Raw genomic sequence first — 16,403 nt, 5'->3', positions numbered from 1 at the left:
GTACATTTCAAGATTTGTTTTTTCTTGTAGAGCCAGATAAAGTCAGTGAAGTTATAAGACTGCACACTTTATTTATCGTTCGTCAATAGAACATCAAATACTCTTCTTTAACATACAATACTGTAATAAAATAGGACTAGAAATGCATGCAACGTAAAGGCCAGGACAACAAAAATAATTCAATTCTCAACAATAAACTGCAACTCATATTCAATTCACCAGTGTTGGCACTACAAAGCATCATTTAACAAAAAGTAAGGCTGGCATTGATAACTAAACTATAAACCTTTTTTCCCTCTCTTACAATTGTTTTTAAGAGGTATTCAGACACTGCATATGCCAATGCTACTGTACTGTATTTTATTCTAGGAAACAGAAAAAAGGTCTATTCAGCTGGTATGTGGTCAGTGCATCAGTGTTCCTTATGTTCCAAACAGATCATAATCAAAGGCACTAAAGCTTTACGAAGCAAAGATCAACAGGCCAGCACTACACTGAGACCGATGGGCACCAAAGAAATAGATCACATGATCTGAAAGAACCACAGAGGATGTTCTGGACTCCATTCCTTGAGATATTCATAGCAAAGCTGAGCTACCTGGAGCTTTTAGGAGCTTCTGCTTCTAGTCATGTAGCTTCCAAAATCAATGGGCTGAATCTGGCAAACGGATCCATTTACAAATCACTGGGACTAAAATCTTGGCCATTTATGATGCGATGAAGGAAAATGGTGTCAAACTCCAAAAAGAATTAAAAGTGCAAACAAATGCATACATAGAAAAGATAACTCACATTTATAAAACTTAAAAAGGGGATACTCACATGTTACAGACCTCTTGCCCCTCCAACACAAAGTTGTTATCACCAAAGCAAGAATCAACACCTGCTTTTGAGATTCAGAAGTTGGTCTTTTCTTATAGAAATTTAAGGCAGTTCTCCAATCAAGGAATAAAAATAACTCCTGGCAGTCAGTTGACGTTTTTCTTTTTTAACCTTAAAAACCCTTCAAATAAGTAACTTGTGCTACTGACAGTTAAGTAGCAAAAATAATTCAATAATTTATTAACATGTTATTTTAATTTAGCTCTGAGCTTTTTTTCCCCCTAATTTAAATGACTGTGTTAAGTAGGAAATTGTTCATTTCCGTTCAAGACACAGTTTTGTGATTCCACAGATACATCTCCCAAGCACACACACACACAGACAGATAAGAAAGAAAATAGAAAACAAAAAAGTCTATATGACCATCACAGATCAACCACTGGGTGTCATACACAGAAGTACTGAATATTTACATTTCTATTATGATTCGGGAACCCCCTGGGAGAGGTGCATATTATTATTTGAGCTGTGTTCCATGAACCTAAGAGCATAGAAACTGAAGACGGCCTGTTTGCGAGATCCTATCTGCGGTTTTCATGGCACTAGGAGTCCAATTTGAGCTTTTCATGGCTTCCACTGTGACTTTCATCCCATAATCCATTACCATTTCAGTTGCTAATTGGTAGAAATTGGTCCGGATTGGATTGAGAGCATCTGTTAAATGGGGGCGTCCCCGAAATGTTTGAGTCGTATGCGCTGGATGTAGCTCACAGGACTGTAGTTGGAGTGTGCAGGGCTGCAGACGTCCGGTGAGCTCATGTGACGGACTGGACTGAAGCGACCCGCTGGAGAGCCAGGGGTGACTGGATGAGCCCTCAAATGGCTCTTGTTCACCGCAGGAGTCTGCCAGCTGGAAACATAAACACAGACCTCTTAGTGCACATAAATATTTGTCACGAGATGTTTTCAAGAGCAATCTTTAAAAAAGGCCTGTTGTCATTTAAGTTTTTTTTATAAATGTTGTTTTCAAAGAAGTTTCCTATACTCTCCAGGATTGCATCTATTTAAAAAAAAGACAGTGATATTGTGTAACATTATGATGTTTTCTGTTTTTTTATATATTTACCACAGAGACAGTGATTGATGAACATTTTATCTTTACCAGAACTTTAAAAGAACAGCCTTTATCTTAAGGGGTCATCAGATGCTAAATTCACTTAAACATGTTTTTTTTTTTTACATGAATGTGTGTTGGCAGTGTGTGCACACATCCACCCTATAATGCTAAAAATCCCAGAAGAAGTGTATATAGTTTATTTATTTATTTTAATTAATATTTGCAAATCAGAAAATGGGCATTTGATATCCCCCTTAAAATAGTTTTCTTGGTAACATAAATGATTTTTAATAATAATAATAATAAAAAACTTCTGTTTTGAACGGTTGTGTAATGTACTAGACAGCAGTGTAACATAACTCTCACATGACCCACATGCCTACCTTTGCATTTCTAAGTGAGAGTATGCCTGAACTGTGCTCTTCCATTTGTGAATGCCGGGATACTTCAGAGGGTCAATGTCTGCGTCTCCTAAAGCTGACAGAACCTCTCGGTCCAACTTGGTGGGTGAATCCCTAAAATAAGAAGTAAAGAAAGAAGGTTTAAAAGCCAAAAACCTGACTTTTGGACTAAAGATGTTTTTTTATTACTATTATTTAAAAATATATATATTTCTTATGAGACCATCCACAAATTGTTCAGAACAGGACCTTAAATAAAAGATTTGCTTTCTTTTACAGCAAATGGTTAGTGTCAAAGATGAATTTTTGTATTATTACTAGTGCTGTCAAATGATTAACTGCATTCAAAATAAAAGTTTTTGTGTACATAAAATATGCATATACGTGTACTGTGTAAATATAAATACACACACATGCATGTATATATTTCAGGAAAATGTATAAATTTATGTATATTACATTTATATGTTATATACATTATATGAACAAATATATACATGTACATATTTAAAAAATATATTGTATGCGTGTATATTTATACATACATAATAAATATTCAAAGTACACACATATACATAATGTAAACAAAACTTTTATTTTGGATGCAATAAATCACTAATTACTACAGCACTAATTACTATTTAAAGATTTAAAGAATTATTCCAGTCCTCAGTGTCAACATGATCCTGATTTTTGCTCAAGTAAAAAGTTTTATGAAATTAAAAACATGCATTAAAATGTAAACAAAACATTTTTAATAAAATAAATATATGTATTGAAAATAATTTAATGCAATAAACTGAATGAATAAAAAAATAAAAATCGCCACATTGGCTAACTTGGTTGCAAATTTAACTGAAATTAACACTTCAGTAGAGGCCAGCTAGGTTTAGAACCATATTTATTACTATAATAACTTCTAGACAAATATATCTTAAGAGGAGTGGCAGTGGCACCATATTTATTTATTTTTTTGACACTGTGTGAGGGATAAATTCACAGTGTGTTTGAAGGTATGTAATGATGTTTAACAACTTCCAGGTTTGATGGACAAAAACTTCTTCATTTCAAAAGTTGTGAGTTATGAAAATAACATGTGAACTTGGACCTCTGCACTGAGCGTGCCACTGTAAACTGCAAGTCTATCCATCCTGGCCTTGTTTTCATCTGCATAAAATTTTATGTGGCATCTAACCTAAGGGCTATGCTTAAAAAAATGTACATGACACTGTTTACCAAAGTGTACTATAAAAGTCTAATATTTAGGAAATTCCATCACTAGCCTAGATATCTCCATTTTCTGCTATACTGCTGGAAATAAGTAATGCCTTTCTATCGAAGCATCACAGTGATCACACGTCCTCTCACCCTTCGATGAAGAGTCTATTTGTTACTCTAGGAGGAGTACGCAGAATGAAGTCCTGAGAACTGTCAAGTGATCTGTAGGAGCTGGAAGACCCAGAGGAGCTGAGGTCTCTTCCCCCATGGTCCCAAGACTTTGATCTAGCAGAGATCATGCGCTCGCCCCCTGGAGTCTCTATAGTCCGTTGGTTTATAGGTTCTAACCTCTCGTTGGCCAGAAAGTATTCATCTGAACTTGCACCGGACCTCGCATCTACTTTGTTTCTTCTCTCCAATCCATCATTCTCTGCTGCTCGTAATGCAGACGTTCCTTCTTTATCAAAAACAGAGGAGTCGTCTTCCGAGGACAAAGAGAGGCGGCCCAGTCCAGAGGAGAGCTCTGTGTAAGGTTTCCCTCCACTTCTTCTCTCCCTGTTAGTTCTATCTGGCTCATCCAGCAGAGACATCCTCTCAAACTCAACCATTAGGTTTGAGATTGGCGACAAAATGCAGGAATCTGATGAACTGCAGATGCGAGGGGACGTTTTGTCCCCGTTTGGAGTCCTTTCCCCAAGGCTCTGCTTACAGCACAGGCCGTTTTTACTGTTGGAGAGCAGTAGATCCTGCTCTGCTGCCACCTCGATGAGGTCAGCACTGTGGGACACTGGTAGGATGTGAAACTCAAGCCCCCCTACTGCCCCCTGCATGCCATCTTTGGAGCACACACAAGAAATACTGGTGAGGGCAGCGTTCTGCCTGTTCTTCATCTCCTCCAGGCTGATATCGTCACCCTCGTCCAAAAATGCCCCCACAGAGACGGAGTTACAGAACTTCTTCAGTTTGCCTGAAAACACAAACAAAACAAAACAAATTAATAGACCTATATGAAATAAAATTTAGAAATAAATTAAGAAAACAAAAGAAAGAACTGTGCAACAAGTAGTATGCAGAGATTCGGTTCATTTTTGTGCTGTGCAAAAGCAAACCAAGATGGCAGAAAGCAGCACCCTATTTTTCTTTAAACCTATTTTACAAAAGCATGTAAGCAAATATCTGTTTTATTGTGAATTTACACAAATAAATGCAAACCCATTTAAAATTCAGATTATTTTTATGATTTAAAGAAGTAGTTGCTTCCAAATGGAGGGAAAAAAAATTCAAGTGATTGCTTTTGCACCACATGCGCTCACAATGCTTTGACTGTCTTCATTTGAAAGTCACTTTGGATAAAACTGTCTGCCCAAAAGTAAATGTAAACATTTTGCGTCTGCATTAGATCTATTTCTGAATTAATAAAATGTGACTTATACCCTAGTTTTTTTTCTCTCTAAAACGCTATATATGTTATGCACGTAGTTAAAATGAGCATTCCTAATTGATATAATATGATTTTTATATTTTTTTATATTTTATAATGTAATTTATTCCTGTAATGACGAAGCTGAATTTTCAGCATCATTACTCCAGTCTTCAGTGTCACATGATCCTTCAGAAATCATTCAAAAACTCTGATTTGCTGCTCAAGACACATTTCTTCTTATTGTGGTGCTTACCATGATACATTTTTATTCAGAATTCTTTAATGAGTAAAATATAAAATAATTAATCTTTATAGTTTGATTGATTAAATGCCTTTTGAATGGGATGTTTTTATAAAAAATAAAAGTAAAAAAAATAAAAAACAGAAGAATTTTATAAACCAACTAGGGATGTCAAATTTCGATTATTTCCATGATCGATCGTCGTTTAAATTAACGATCAATTAATCGATTAATCGTTAACCATAATACTGCAAAATGAGTCTATTGCAGGCACGCAGTCAGCGGTATGACAAGATGTGCAAAAGCCACACACACACACACAAAACGCTTTCTCACTTGAATTAAAGAGGTTTTAGTCTGAATAAAATGCTAGTAGCATGATTATAAAATGAATAGATGCGATTATGATCATTTGATAAAATGAAGAGAGCGCGCCATACTTTTGAGGTCATTTTACTTTGTTGACAGTTTCCAATCCCGCACGGAGAACGCTGAACGCGCCTCTTTAAATGGTTTTGTGGTGCTCGTTGTTGTATTTTAAAGCACAATTGCAATGTTTTCAACTGACATTATTGTATAAAATTATCCGAAATGTGGAGCGCGTGTGACTGCGCTGCACATTAAGTGAACTACATCGGGGCTGCTGCACCAAAACACAGTTGCTCACATTAATTTGATCCTGCTGGATTCTGTCCTAGAAAATGTCAGATTTTTAAAAATCCGGCATACAGCGCATTAGATCGTGACAGTGCATGGGTGCACACGAGGATGAGCGAGCGCGGCTTTGGCTAGATTTATTTGGAGGTTATTGCTCATGTCTCATTCGGCACAAATCGAAATGTTTCCATATTCGCAATGTATTTGAATGTTAAACTATTATTTATAATGTAAACTAGGCTTGTACTTAACACGCATTCGCATATAGACGGAAAAGATGATCCTCTTCATATGAGCAAAAACGTCCTTGGAACAGCAGAGAGGACCGGTATACTACGGTCTATTTAAACTGACCAGTTTAACCTTTTAATGTTTAGTTGACATTTTATTTTGATAATGAACAGACTGCGATGTAAGTTTGAATCGCTAGAATATACGTGTGCAGCAGGCTCCGGGGCGATCGAAACAGCGGAGACATTAAAAAATATATATATTTTCCGCAAAAGTGTTTACTTTCATTTGTGCACACTCACAATAAAAACAGAAGATTTGTGCTCTTGTAAAATAAAGCAAACAAACAGAATGCGTTGTCATCCTTTTTTTTTTTTTTGTGAACTTATGGTGCGCCCACACTTCTGTTTTAAATCCGTTAATCTAAATTAGCCTATTTAAGTCGGATATATTTCGCATAGCCTATTTAAAAAAAAAAAAAAAGGTTTATTTTATTATCTTTCGCTTTTAATAACTGTTTTCGCATCTCTTACTGTGGTAAACATGGGAAGGGAAATTAAAGATTTCATGAATTAAGAATTCGTTCGATTTATTAATTTGTTCCCTTATTTCACTTAAATCATGGGTTATTTAGGGAACAAAATTAATGAAACATGGACAATTGCCACATTAATAATTCGTAGGAATGAATTAACAAGTTGTAGGAATGAATAGACTACCTGTCCTGTCACTGTGTCCCGCAGCCCTGCAAAGCGCACGATATAAAACAGTTATCTGATGAAATGATTAGTAACTACATTTCTATTGCATTTAATGTTGAAGAACTTTTATGTTGTTTCTATTTTAATGTACTTTAAAGTTTAAATCACATTAAAAGCTTAATTTGTACATTGTGAATGAATGATGATGCTTTTATATATCGTCACCGTCACTCACAGCCGCTCGCACGTGTTGAGTGCGCACGAGCCGCACGCAGCCCAACATTGAATCGGTTAACCGACCATCGATAGCCTTAATCGATTGCATCTCTTATCGACAATTAATCGATCATCGATTAATCGTTGACATCCCTAAAACCAACATTTGAAAGCATTTCAGAAAAATGTAGATATTAGAATAAAACCTAAACCTAAAAACCTTTTTTTAGGTAGCATCTTTCTTTCGAAAGCACCCTAAATATGATAGCTTTTAAAACACTGTAAAAACAATACAATAATATTTTTTAAGTTTTGACAAAAAGAAAACATTTTAAGAAAATGACAAAGCTCAAATTCAGAATAATAAAAGATCATGTATATGTTCTACAATTGTCAACTGTCTGAACAAAAATGTCCGATGGAATTAAAGAAAGCTCTAATTCACTCTCTGACATTAGATGAACAAAACAGCGCTGTCATATGGATTTAATCATATGCTATTTGGTAGAAGGTATCATATGGATTTAAGATCTTTTCTGAAGACAGTCATATAGACGGTTTCAACGGCATCAACATAAACAAACATTAATGCGCGTGAGCGCTTTTGTGGACCTAACTTAACTTCCGGTAGACTCCAAATAGAATCAATAACAACAGTCAAGTCCCTCTATAGTAGATATTTTTTGATAACAAACAAAATATGTTTGCTGCGTGGATCAGGCGGACTTAATGAAAATGCAAATTCATTCTTTGCCAGCAGGAGATGTTTTAAAGCACAGACATAAAGCGCGAGAAATAGAGGTTTCCCCAGTAACAGCTGTAAACAAAGCAGAGCTGGTACGCTCATACGCTGCTATCAGGCATATAACATGCAAGCCTTCCTTCAGAAATACAGCGATATAAAAACACCCGTGCCTCGTTTTGATATTTAAACATAAATTTAAGGAATTATTATTATTATTAAACGTGCAGTACGTTCCGTAATGTTACATTACTCGTGTTTATTTAACGAAGCCTTTTTGAAAATCGATCAGTTTTAAAATTGTGGCGAGTCTCCAAAAATAAATAAATGTATAGGAAACACATCCCACAGCACAACCACCTGAGCCCAACTTCAGTTTACTCATCACCTTGGCTTTAACTGCGTTTGTAGAAGGCATAGCAGCCAGACCTATATAACACAGACCGGAAGTTAACTTAGGTCCAGGCGCGTGCGCCCGATGAAACCGTCTATAGTCAGACTGTTAGATATACATTAACAAATGCAGTGTCAGAATGACACTTTTCACCAAGAGGTGACAAGTTTGCAGTTATGTTAAAAGTCAGTGGTCTTACCGGGAGATGGGGTTTTAAACCTGTTGCTGGTTTTGTTCTCTCCAGCGTCCTCGTGAGCTCGCTCTCTGAACTCCTTTTTACAGAGGTATGCTTCAAGCACTTTCAGGCCTTCGCTTGACTGCAGGTCTACAAAACTGTCCAGGAAATCCCAGTACTCTGCCCAGGGGTGACCGAGCTCATGGGCCAGATCTCTGCTTACAGACAGGGCACCATTATCTAAGCAATGCTTAATAGCACTCTTAAACGCTAATAACATTAAATAAGTGTCTATGATAATACAAGTAATGACCAGCTTCCTTAAATGATATCTTAGCACTGACCTGCCAACTCTTTCTGCTCCACGGTCTGGGTCCGACTTTAGGATGTTGTGGAAATGGTCTGCCTGTTCTCTTGGAGGAGTCTTCCACGTTCTTCTGAACTCATCTGCCTATATATATATATATATATATATATATATATATATATAAAAAACAATTTATATAAAAATTTGATGCGGTCATAAAACATGCCTAAACATACTACGCACAAAACTCACTTTAGATGGACTTAAAGGTCCAGCGAAGGCCCTGACTGCCATAACTGGATTCTTCGGGCTTCTGGGTAATCGCAGTGACAGATTTTCCATTGGCTCAGGGGACCAAGGTTGACCAATCACAGCTTGGGAGGAATTATCAGTAGCTCTCAATAAGGGGATGTATAATCGATCTGTAGCCAATCAGAAATCAGTGTTAGAATAAGGAATGCATCTACATTTTTAAAGTATAAAGAATAAATGCAAAACTATACAACCGCTGACTTGCCTTCCAAATATTCATTTATCTTCTGTTTGACCTCCTGAATTTTACCCTTTTCTTTCATTCTTTCACAAACAACCTAAATGAAAAATAATACAAATAAGCTTTGGTAAATGATGAAATCTTTAGTTTATGCACCACAGCTGCTGTACCTCAGAGGGCTTCTGGTTGTACTTGTTCTTGCAGTTCTTGTCGATATCTGGATGAGAACAGAGTACGTTCACAACTGCTGGACAGCCAAACTTGCATGCAAAGTGGAGCGGCGTCTCAAATCCCTGTGAAACACCAGATGAAGCATTCAAACCCTAGTGAGCCGCCTGCATTGACAGTATTCCAGCAATAATATGAAAGTACCAGACATATCAGATGCTCCAAACAGTGTCATCAAAATAATGCTGGCTTATACGATATTGTCTTTGTCAAATTCTGAGGCAGTAATGAATGTATCATCCTACAATGCATTATTAAGTTTTTAATCCAAGATGGCAACTGTTTTTTTCCAGAAATGATATTTCACAGCACACAATATTTTTGTGTTTATCAGAATATATTCAATATTTGAACAGTTAAATAACAAAGACAGATAAAAAGCACCACTTACAGCTTTATCTGGCGTGTTTAGGTACAAGTCTACGATATATCGGATGCGTTCCTGCAGCATGCTCTCCTGATCGTCTGGATACATGAGCCGCATGAAATCTGGGTTCTCAAGAGTGTCCAGCAGGATCTGAACAATGCCTGGCTGGTTCTCTTTAGCTGCCACATGCATCACATTATACCTGCAGCCCTCCTGCAGTCAGAATTACGATAGACAAACATTCAGAAGAACAGCATTGAGAGATTGAGAAGTTTAGATAACATGTAAAAAAATAATAAAGAAAAGAACACGCTGAAAAGTAAACAGCTGAATTTATACACAAGGGGAAATTAGGGCCCTATGAAATCAGTTTTATTTTTTCCCAAATTTTGTTTTATTTATTTTTTCAAAATTTCCATTAGAATTTTTCTGGATTCCAATTTTTTCTGTTTTAATTTTTCTTATCTCCTTTTAAATGGTTAAATTATATTGTATAACTTGTCTAACTATTTAAATGCATAAAATAGCCTTATGAAATGTATGAAATGTATGAAATTCTGTTGTGTAATAAAAATTTTCTGGTTATCAAATGAAGGCATAAAAAATTCATTTTATTTATCTTTTAATTATGAAAAATTAAGCAATCTTTACTTTTTGGTAAACAAAGAGGATTTACTATTAAAAATAAAACATGGAAGAAATGTTGTGTGTTTATTCCTTAAAAAAATAATGTTTGTTTCTTTGTAGTAGCAGTAGTAGGCTATGTGTATTCTGCTGAACATTTCTGTCAAATACTAGTCTTTAAATTAAACCAGACTTTTATTTTGACAGGTTACAGTGAATACCTTTACAGTTCTGTGTATGTGATATGACGGTAGTTTTACTCAAATCAAACGGTCAAATGCTCATATAGTGACTCTCAGAGCAGTTCTGGAGATGTTGTTCATGTGTTTATGTCCTTATTTAGTGAGACAGCAGACGCTGAAACACAGCGAGCGTCACCCGCGCTTCCGTATGTGTAATAAATGATGTTGCGCTTCTGCGCCATTTATTAACACAGCATAACAGGGAGGATTCATATTTAAATAAACTTTTCCAGCTTAATATTTACAGATATTAGTCCATATCGCGATATGATGTAATTGCAATGACCTACTTTTGATTAATTCTTTCAAAATTTGACAAATTCCGTGACATTCTGCGTTAAACTGTAAATTCCATTTTTATGACTGGATTCCATGATTCCGTCTGCGTTCATAGGGCCCTAGAAAATGGTGCATGTGAAAAAACTTGGGTTTTAAATAACATAATATTAAGGGTGTACTCACACTAGGCACGGTTGCCATGAACCGGGCCCGAGTACGATTGTCCCCCCTCCCCACTCCCCCTCTGGCCTGCACTCACATATAGGGTTTCAGCATTCGTGCCGGAGCACGCTTACGTCATTATGGTGCGATGGTTTCGGGATAAACAGGAAGAGCAGCGCTCTATGAACACAATGGAGTGCATCGCTCTGTTTTCTTTGTGGATAATTTTGTGTTGTTTGGTCCACAGCCTGTTGTTAAACAGATGTGTCGCCTTAGTGGCGCGAACATTTTCACGTAATCGTGCTGCTCGTATGAGGATGTTTGCATGATACCAGCTGAAGTGCAGCAAGGACTTTGCAGTTTTTTGTTTTTTTATGCGTTTTGCACCTCTGCCGTAGACCAAAGCGACCCTTTCCCTGCCATGTTGGTTTTGGAGCGTCGCAAAACCGTGATGCAAAGCGTCCTTTTCCGTGCCCCGGCACGGTTAGCGCTCACACTGCATGCGAACCGCGCCCGAGTCCAACTGAACCGTGCCCTGGCCCACCTCTTCCAAGCGGGCCAGGGCCGGCTAATCGAGCCGCGCCCGGGCACGATTCGGAGCACTCACACTAGTCAAACGAACCGCGCTTTGGTGGTCAAACGCACTCGGGCACGGTTCAAACTGGCAGTGTGAGTACACCCTAAGATAACAGGCTAGTTTGGAAAGAAACTTTGAACTTTGCAAAGAAGCCAACAGCTCACCATATCAAGTGGAAAAACAGCCGAAACATCCAAACCGATTACGGTACAAAAGCTCTCACCTGGACTACAGTAGGGTTGTCCCCTGAGCCGATCAGGTAACGAGGGTTGCTCCACACCAGCTCGGTGAAGGCCAGCTCATCTCCCTTCTCCACAGCCTTCCTTAGCTTGGCTGTCAAATCTTGTGTCCGAGGGCTCTTAAAACTGTTCGCCTTCTCCCTGTTGATTGTGTCTGCCTCCATCATAGATAAGTGGTCTAATTTAGGGAATTTAAACAAAAAAAAAAACTTTACATTAACAGTTTTTAACACATGATTATCTTAGCTTGACATACATTTTTATTATCAGAAACTTTAATATATAACATTTATATTGGGGTGTGAGAAAAAAAAAATCAGTCTTTTAGCATTTTCATTCAATTCATAAAATCGATTTTCTATTTAATAATAATAATAACAACATGATGTTGTTGCAACAAGACAGCAACAGCAATGAAGGAGGAAAAACACAAAAAAGTTTATGGAAAAATATGAGAATTGTTGATCTTCTGTAGTTATTATGGAAAGTGTCAAATTATTGATTTATTACCAAGTTAATAGTAAACTCTGATTTCTCAAGTAAGGAATACCCTTATGATTATGAATACCCTTACTATAGACTGGTGGTTTTGTATTAGATAACTGGTGTGTTTGATGAAAATCGTGAATCGTTTTTTAATGAAATCATGACCCCAAGAATCATATAACTTAAAATTTATACACTAAATTCTAAACATATAAATCAATCAGTTATGTTCAAATGGGCTTTACATTGGCATAATTCCTCACCTTTGCAAAACACCAGGCCAGATTTGACAGGAGAAACACAGGGAGCGCTTTTACTGGGCGAAGGATAGTAGTCACATATGCCTTTGGCAAACTTCTCAGCATCCTCACGATTGGAGAAAGCTTTAAACCGAGCCCCCTTCATCATTTTAACAGCCTGCAAAGCCTCTTTCTTATCCGTGTACACATGGGCTCTCTCTAAAGAGGAAGAGGAAAATAACAATCTTACACCAACATAACAGGTTTGAGTCATGTATTCTGCACAGTACAGGCATATAAAAGGCAATTGTACTACCAAAGTCTGTAGTACGAGTGCTAAAATACTGTTATCAAAGCAATAAAAATGTGATAATTTTCATATTACAAATTCTTCCATTCAAATGTTTGTGTGTGTATGTGTGTGTGTGTGTGTATATATATATATACATACACATATAGATATCAGGGCTGTCAATCAATAACAGTTTTTAATTAATTTATCACACCCTTTTTTCTGTGATTAATCGCACACTTAATGAATCAAAATCTGTATTCGAGATAAATTTAGATGTCTCTCCAAAAAGGACACTTAGAAACATCAAAAGGACACAGAAAGAACCAAATCATAGAAGAAGCACATTTGAAAAAAAAATCTGTATTGTATAGTATGTGTATAGTGCAACAGCAAAGAGCTTTTTTACATTTTAGAGAAGTTAAGTACCAAACAGGACCACATGGAGATGCGAAAAATAAATAAATAATAATAATTAAACCACTGGATCACTGGACTGAAAACTTTCCCGGAGTTTAGCATCTTAAAATGATCTGATCGCAAGCAGAGAAGCAAACCTGGGTTAAAGGGTTAGAATAGACTGTGCTTAAATTCTTTTAACCTGTTAAGGATTGTAAAATTAAATTGCATGCATTAATGTGTTAACAATGACTGTCCTAATTTATATATACATACAATAATTAAAAATGGCTGCATTTAATGAATCAAAAGTGACAGTAAAGACTTTAATGCTGTTAAAAAACATTCTATCTTGAATAAATGCTGTTCTTTGTATTAAAAAAAAATATTAGAAATATTAAGCAGCACAATGGTTTTCAAACCGTTGAATAATATTTAATAATTAAAATTATTAAATTAATGCAGCCTTGGTGAACGTAAGAGGCTTCTTTCAAAAACATTTTAAAATCTTACCAACCTTAAACTGTTTAACACAAACACAAGAATTCTCAGTCTTGTGCCAGGTGCCTAAAGTAAAGGTAAAAACTCTTACCATTCCTAGCCAGCGCATCCTCCCACAATGGACACACTCCGTAGAAAAAGGTGGGCGACACCTGTGCAGTTTTCGAGGGAGTCTGTGTCTTCTCCTCATTACAAGGGCACACTGTTCCACTCAGAGCCTCCTCTTCAGGCGGGTTAAGGCCTATGCCGTACCCAAAATCCCCATCCTCGCCTGGGACTGAATATTGGGTTGCTGATGTGGCACTGTTTCCACCGCTGCTGTCGGGCTCGTGAAGTCCAGCGTTCTCCACCAGAGTCCTGGCAAGCTTACGCTCAAATATGGCTCTTGTCGTGGCAGTGATGGGGCCACATTTCAAGTTGGCTTTAATGATCTCCTCCCTCAACTCGTCAGCAGTGAGACCTTTCAACCTGCTCAGGACCGCGTCCATGCTTCTGCTGCTCTACGGCTACCTGGTCAGCAAAACAATACAAACAGAAACTGATATGAAAGCAGAAAAGGGAGTTTAAACTGGAAAAACCCCACAGGTCTCATGCTGATAACAGCATCAGCTGGGACGGGTAACAAACATAGTATAAAAGCACCACTGGTGCTTTTCAGGAACAATATACTTCCTTTTTAATTGTTAAGACATTTTTTTATTGCACATGCAAAATGTACAGACGTAATTTAGTGCACATAACTAGGAATGAAAAGCACCAATTATAAAATAAATATTAAACATTAAAAATCTTAAACATTAAAAAAAAATGTAAATGATGAGATATGACATTGAAAATGCATGCGAAATGTGGCAAAGAGCAATAAAAGATTAACAATAAAATACTAATTATTTTTATTGTTTGGGTTTTAGAAACCAAACACATTCCTATGACAGCACTGAGAACCCCATGAGCAAATTCTGGTTAATAAACAAAACCAACACAAAATAATTTTGTTTTAAATGATAATCACCCCCCAAAAATAATAATAAATAATAATAAATAAAAACACATGAGGTGCATTTTCACTAAAGGAATCACAAAAACAGAAATCTGTTTCTTTATCTAATGTAACTTTGGTGCTAGTTTGGAAGGACATCCCTTACTTTATTATTTCTCACTCCTCTTAATCGCATCCCATGTGAGACCATCATGCATCTGCAACATCTGAAAAGTTTACTGAAATCGAGGCGTCACTCCCATACTACAATCCGTTGTAGGTTTTGTCTGTATATTTCACGATCCTGATTAATGGACATGGTAGATCAAAACACGGGGGATGAACATGTCACCCGTCATTTTTGCACCACTTACCATCAGCTAAACAGTGGGGCCGAGCGCGACGGGAACGCGCAGATGTGCATGAAGCGCGCGGACGCTTTGGAAGGGTCGCGCTGTTTACAGTTCGGTTTGCGCGTGCGCGTGGAACGGTCTACGCCTGCTCACTTCGCCAGGCATCGGATCTTTTCAGTAAATCGACTGAACAGGTTCACGAAAGAGCTCTGAATGATTCGTTCATAAATTCAACTGATTTTGGGAAGGAAATGGTACATTATCAAGTATTATTATACACAAAATTAGAGAAGCATTTACATTTACTCATTTAGCAGACACTTGTATCCAAAGCGAGGACAAAGAAACCAATCAAAATCAACAAAATAATAGAATATTTTGTAAACAATAGAGATGGGTTTTTAGCCGATTCGTGAAGATGCTTGGATTGAGTTAAGCAGGTCAAATTTTTAAATAGTTTTATTTCCGCAAAATATTGTCAGATCCTAAAAAAAACATACATCAATGTAAACCGTATTTATTAAGCTTTCAATTATGTACAAATTTAAATTCCCCAAAAATTCCCATCATGACTGGTTTGTGGTCCAGGGTCACATATTAATGACAAAATTCGATGAGGACTGACGGAACCGTATGAAACGAATTGCTCGAAAGAACCGATTCTCGAAAGAGCCGACGAGTCCCACGAGTCAATACTTTGACAACAATACAGCAAATACTAATGCCAATATAGGATCTCATCGCGTTATATTTAAGAATGAATGGTCAATTTTGCCAATGAAGATAAAAAAGGAGATAAGCTGCAGAACTGGGTGATTAAAAACGCAAGTTACCTCTGTTTTATGAAGGCTGCAGGTGAAGAGCTCCTTACGTTACATGTTCAGTTTCCATTCAGCCAAGCCTATTGACACGTATTGTGGCAAGACAGGAACTATCACTGTAGGTATATCGTATATCTGTACGTAAACAACTATAATCAAATAATGAAAAAAATTCAAGTTAACGTCTGAGCAAAGTGTGCCTCCCGGAAGTCTCTCTTTGCTTGTTTTTGAACTGCTTCAGCAGCGCCGTCTAGTGGCTGATTTGTGTATTTATTAAATAAAAAAATATTAAAAGGTTGAATGTTTGTGAAGCAGTACACCGTGTATGACGATAAACGTTCAAATCACCTTTAAAGTTGTCCAAATGAAGTTCTTAGCAATGCATATTACTAATCAAAAATGGATAAAACAATAAACTGTAATAACACTATTTCACGTTAATTATATTTAATTTTTGCAAGTGCATTCCTTGTTTCA

General features: G+C 36.8%; 1 protein-coding gene across 3 annotated transcripts; it reads right to left on the bottom strand.

Annotated features, from left to right (window-relative positions):
• Positions 1-51: 51 nt before the first annotated feature.
• LOC127958114 (ankyrin repeat and LEM domain-containing protein 2-like) lies at positions 52-16,162 on the bottom strand. Of its 3 annotated transcripts, none has more exons than XM_052556901.1 (13): positions 15,939-16,162; positions 13,865-14,283; positions 12,606-12,800; positions 11,841-12,034; positions 9,758-9,946; positions 9,309-9,431; positions 9,163-9,235; positions 8,898-9,067; positions 8,683-8,789; positions 8,363-8,553; positions 3,709-4,525; positions 2,323-2,454; positions 52-1,732 (listed from the first exon to the last, which is right to left on the bottom strand). In XM_052556901.1, the coding sequence occupies exons 2-13, from the start codon at positions 14,259-14,261 to the stop codon at positions 1,540-1,542; spliced, it is 2,781 nt and encodes a 926-aa protein (XP_052412861.1). In that variant the 5' UTR covers positions 14,262-14,283; positions 15,939-16,162; the 3' UTR covers positions 52-1,539. The 3 variants fall into 3 exon arrangements, with proteins under 3 accessions (XP_052412861.1, XP_052412863.1, XP_052412862.1); XM_052556903.1 differs by lacking the exon at positions 15,939-16,162 and adding an exon at positions 15,127-15,234; XM_052556902.1 differs by lacking the exon at positions 15,939-16,162 and adding an exon at positions 14,919-15,107.
• Between the last annotated feature and the right edge of the window lie 241 nt (positions 16,163-16,403).

This window comes from Carassius gibelio, chromosome B5, assembly GCF_023724105.1.
Source record: "Carassius gibelio isolate Cgi1373 ecotype wild population from Czech Republic chromosome B5, carGib1.2-hapl.c, whole genome shotgun sequence".
Classification (NCBI taxonomy): Eukaryota; Metazoa; Chordata; class Actinopteri; order Cypriniformes; family Cyprinidae; genus Carassius; species Carassius gibelio.
This window is presented reverse-complemented; position numbering and strand designations above follow the sequence as displayed.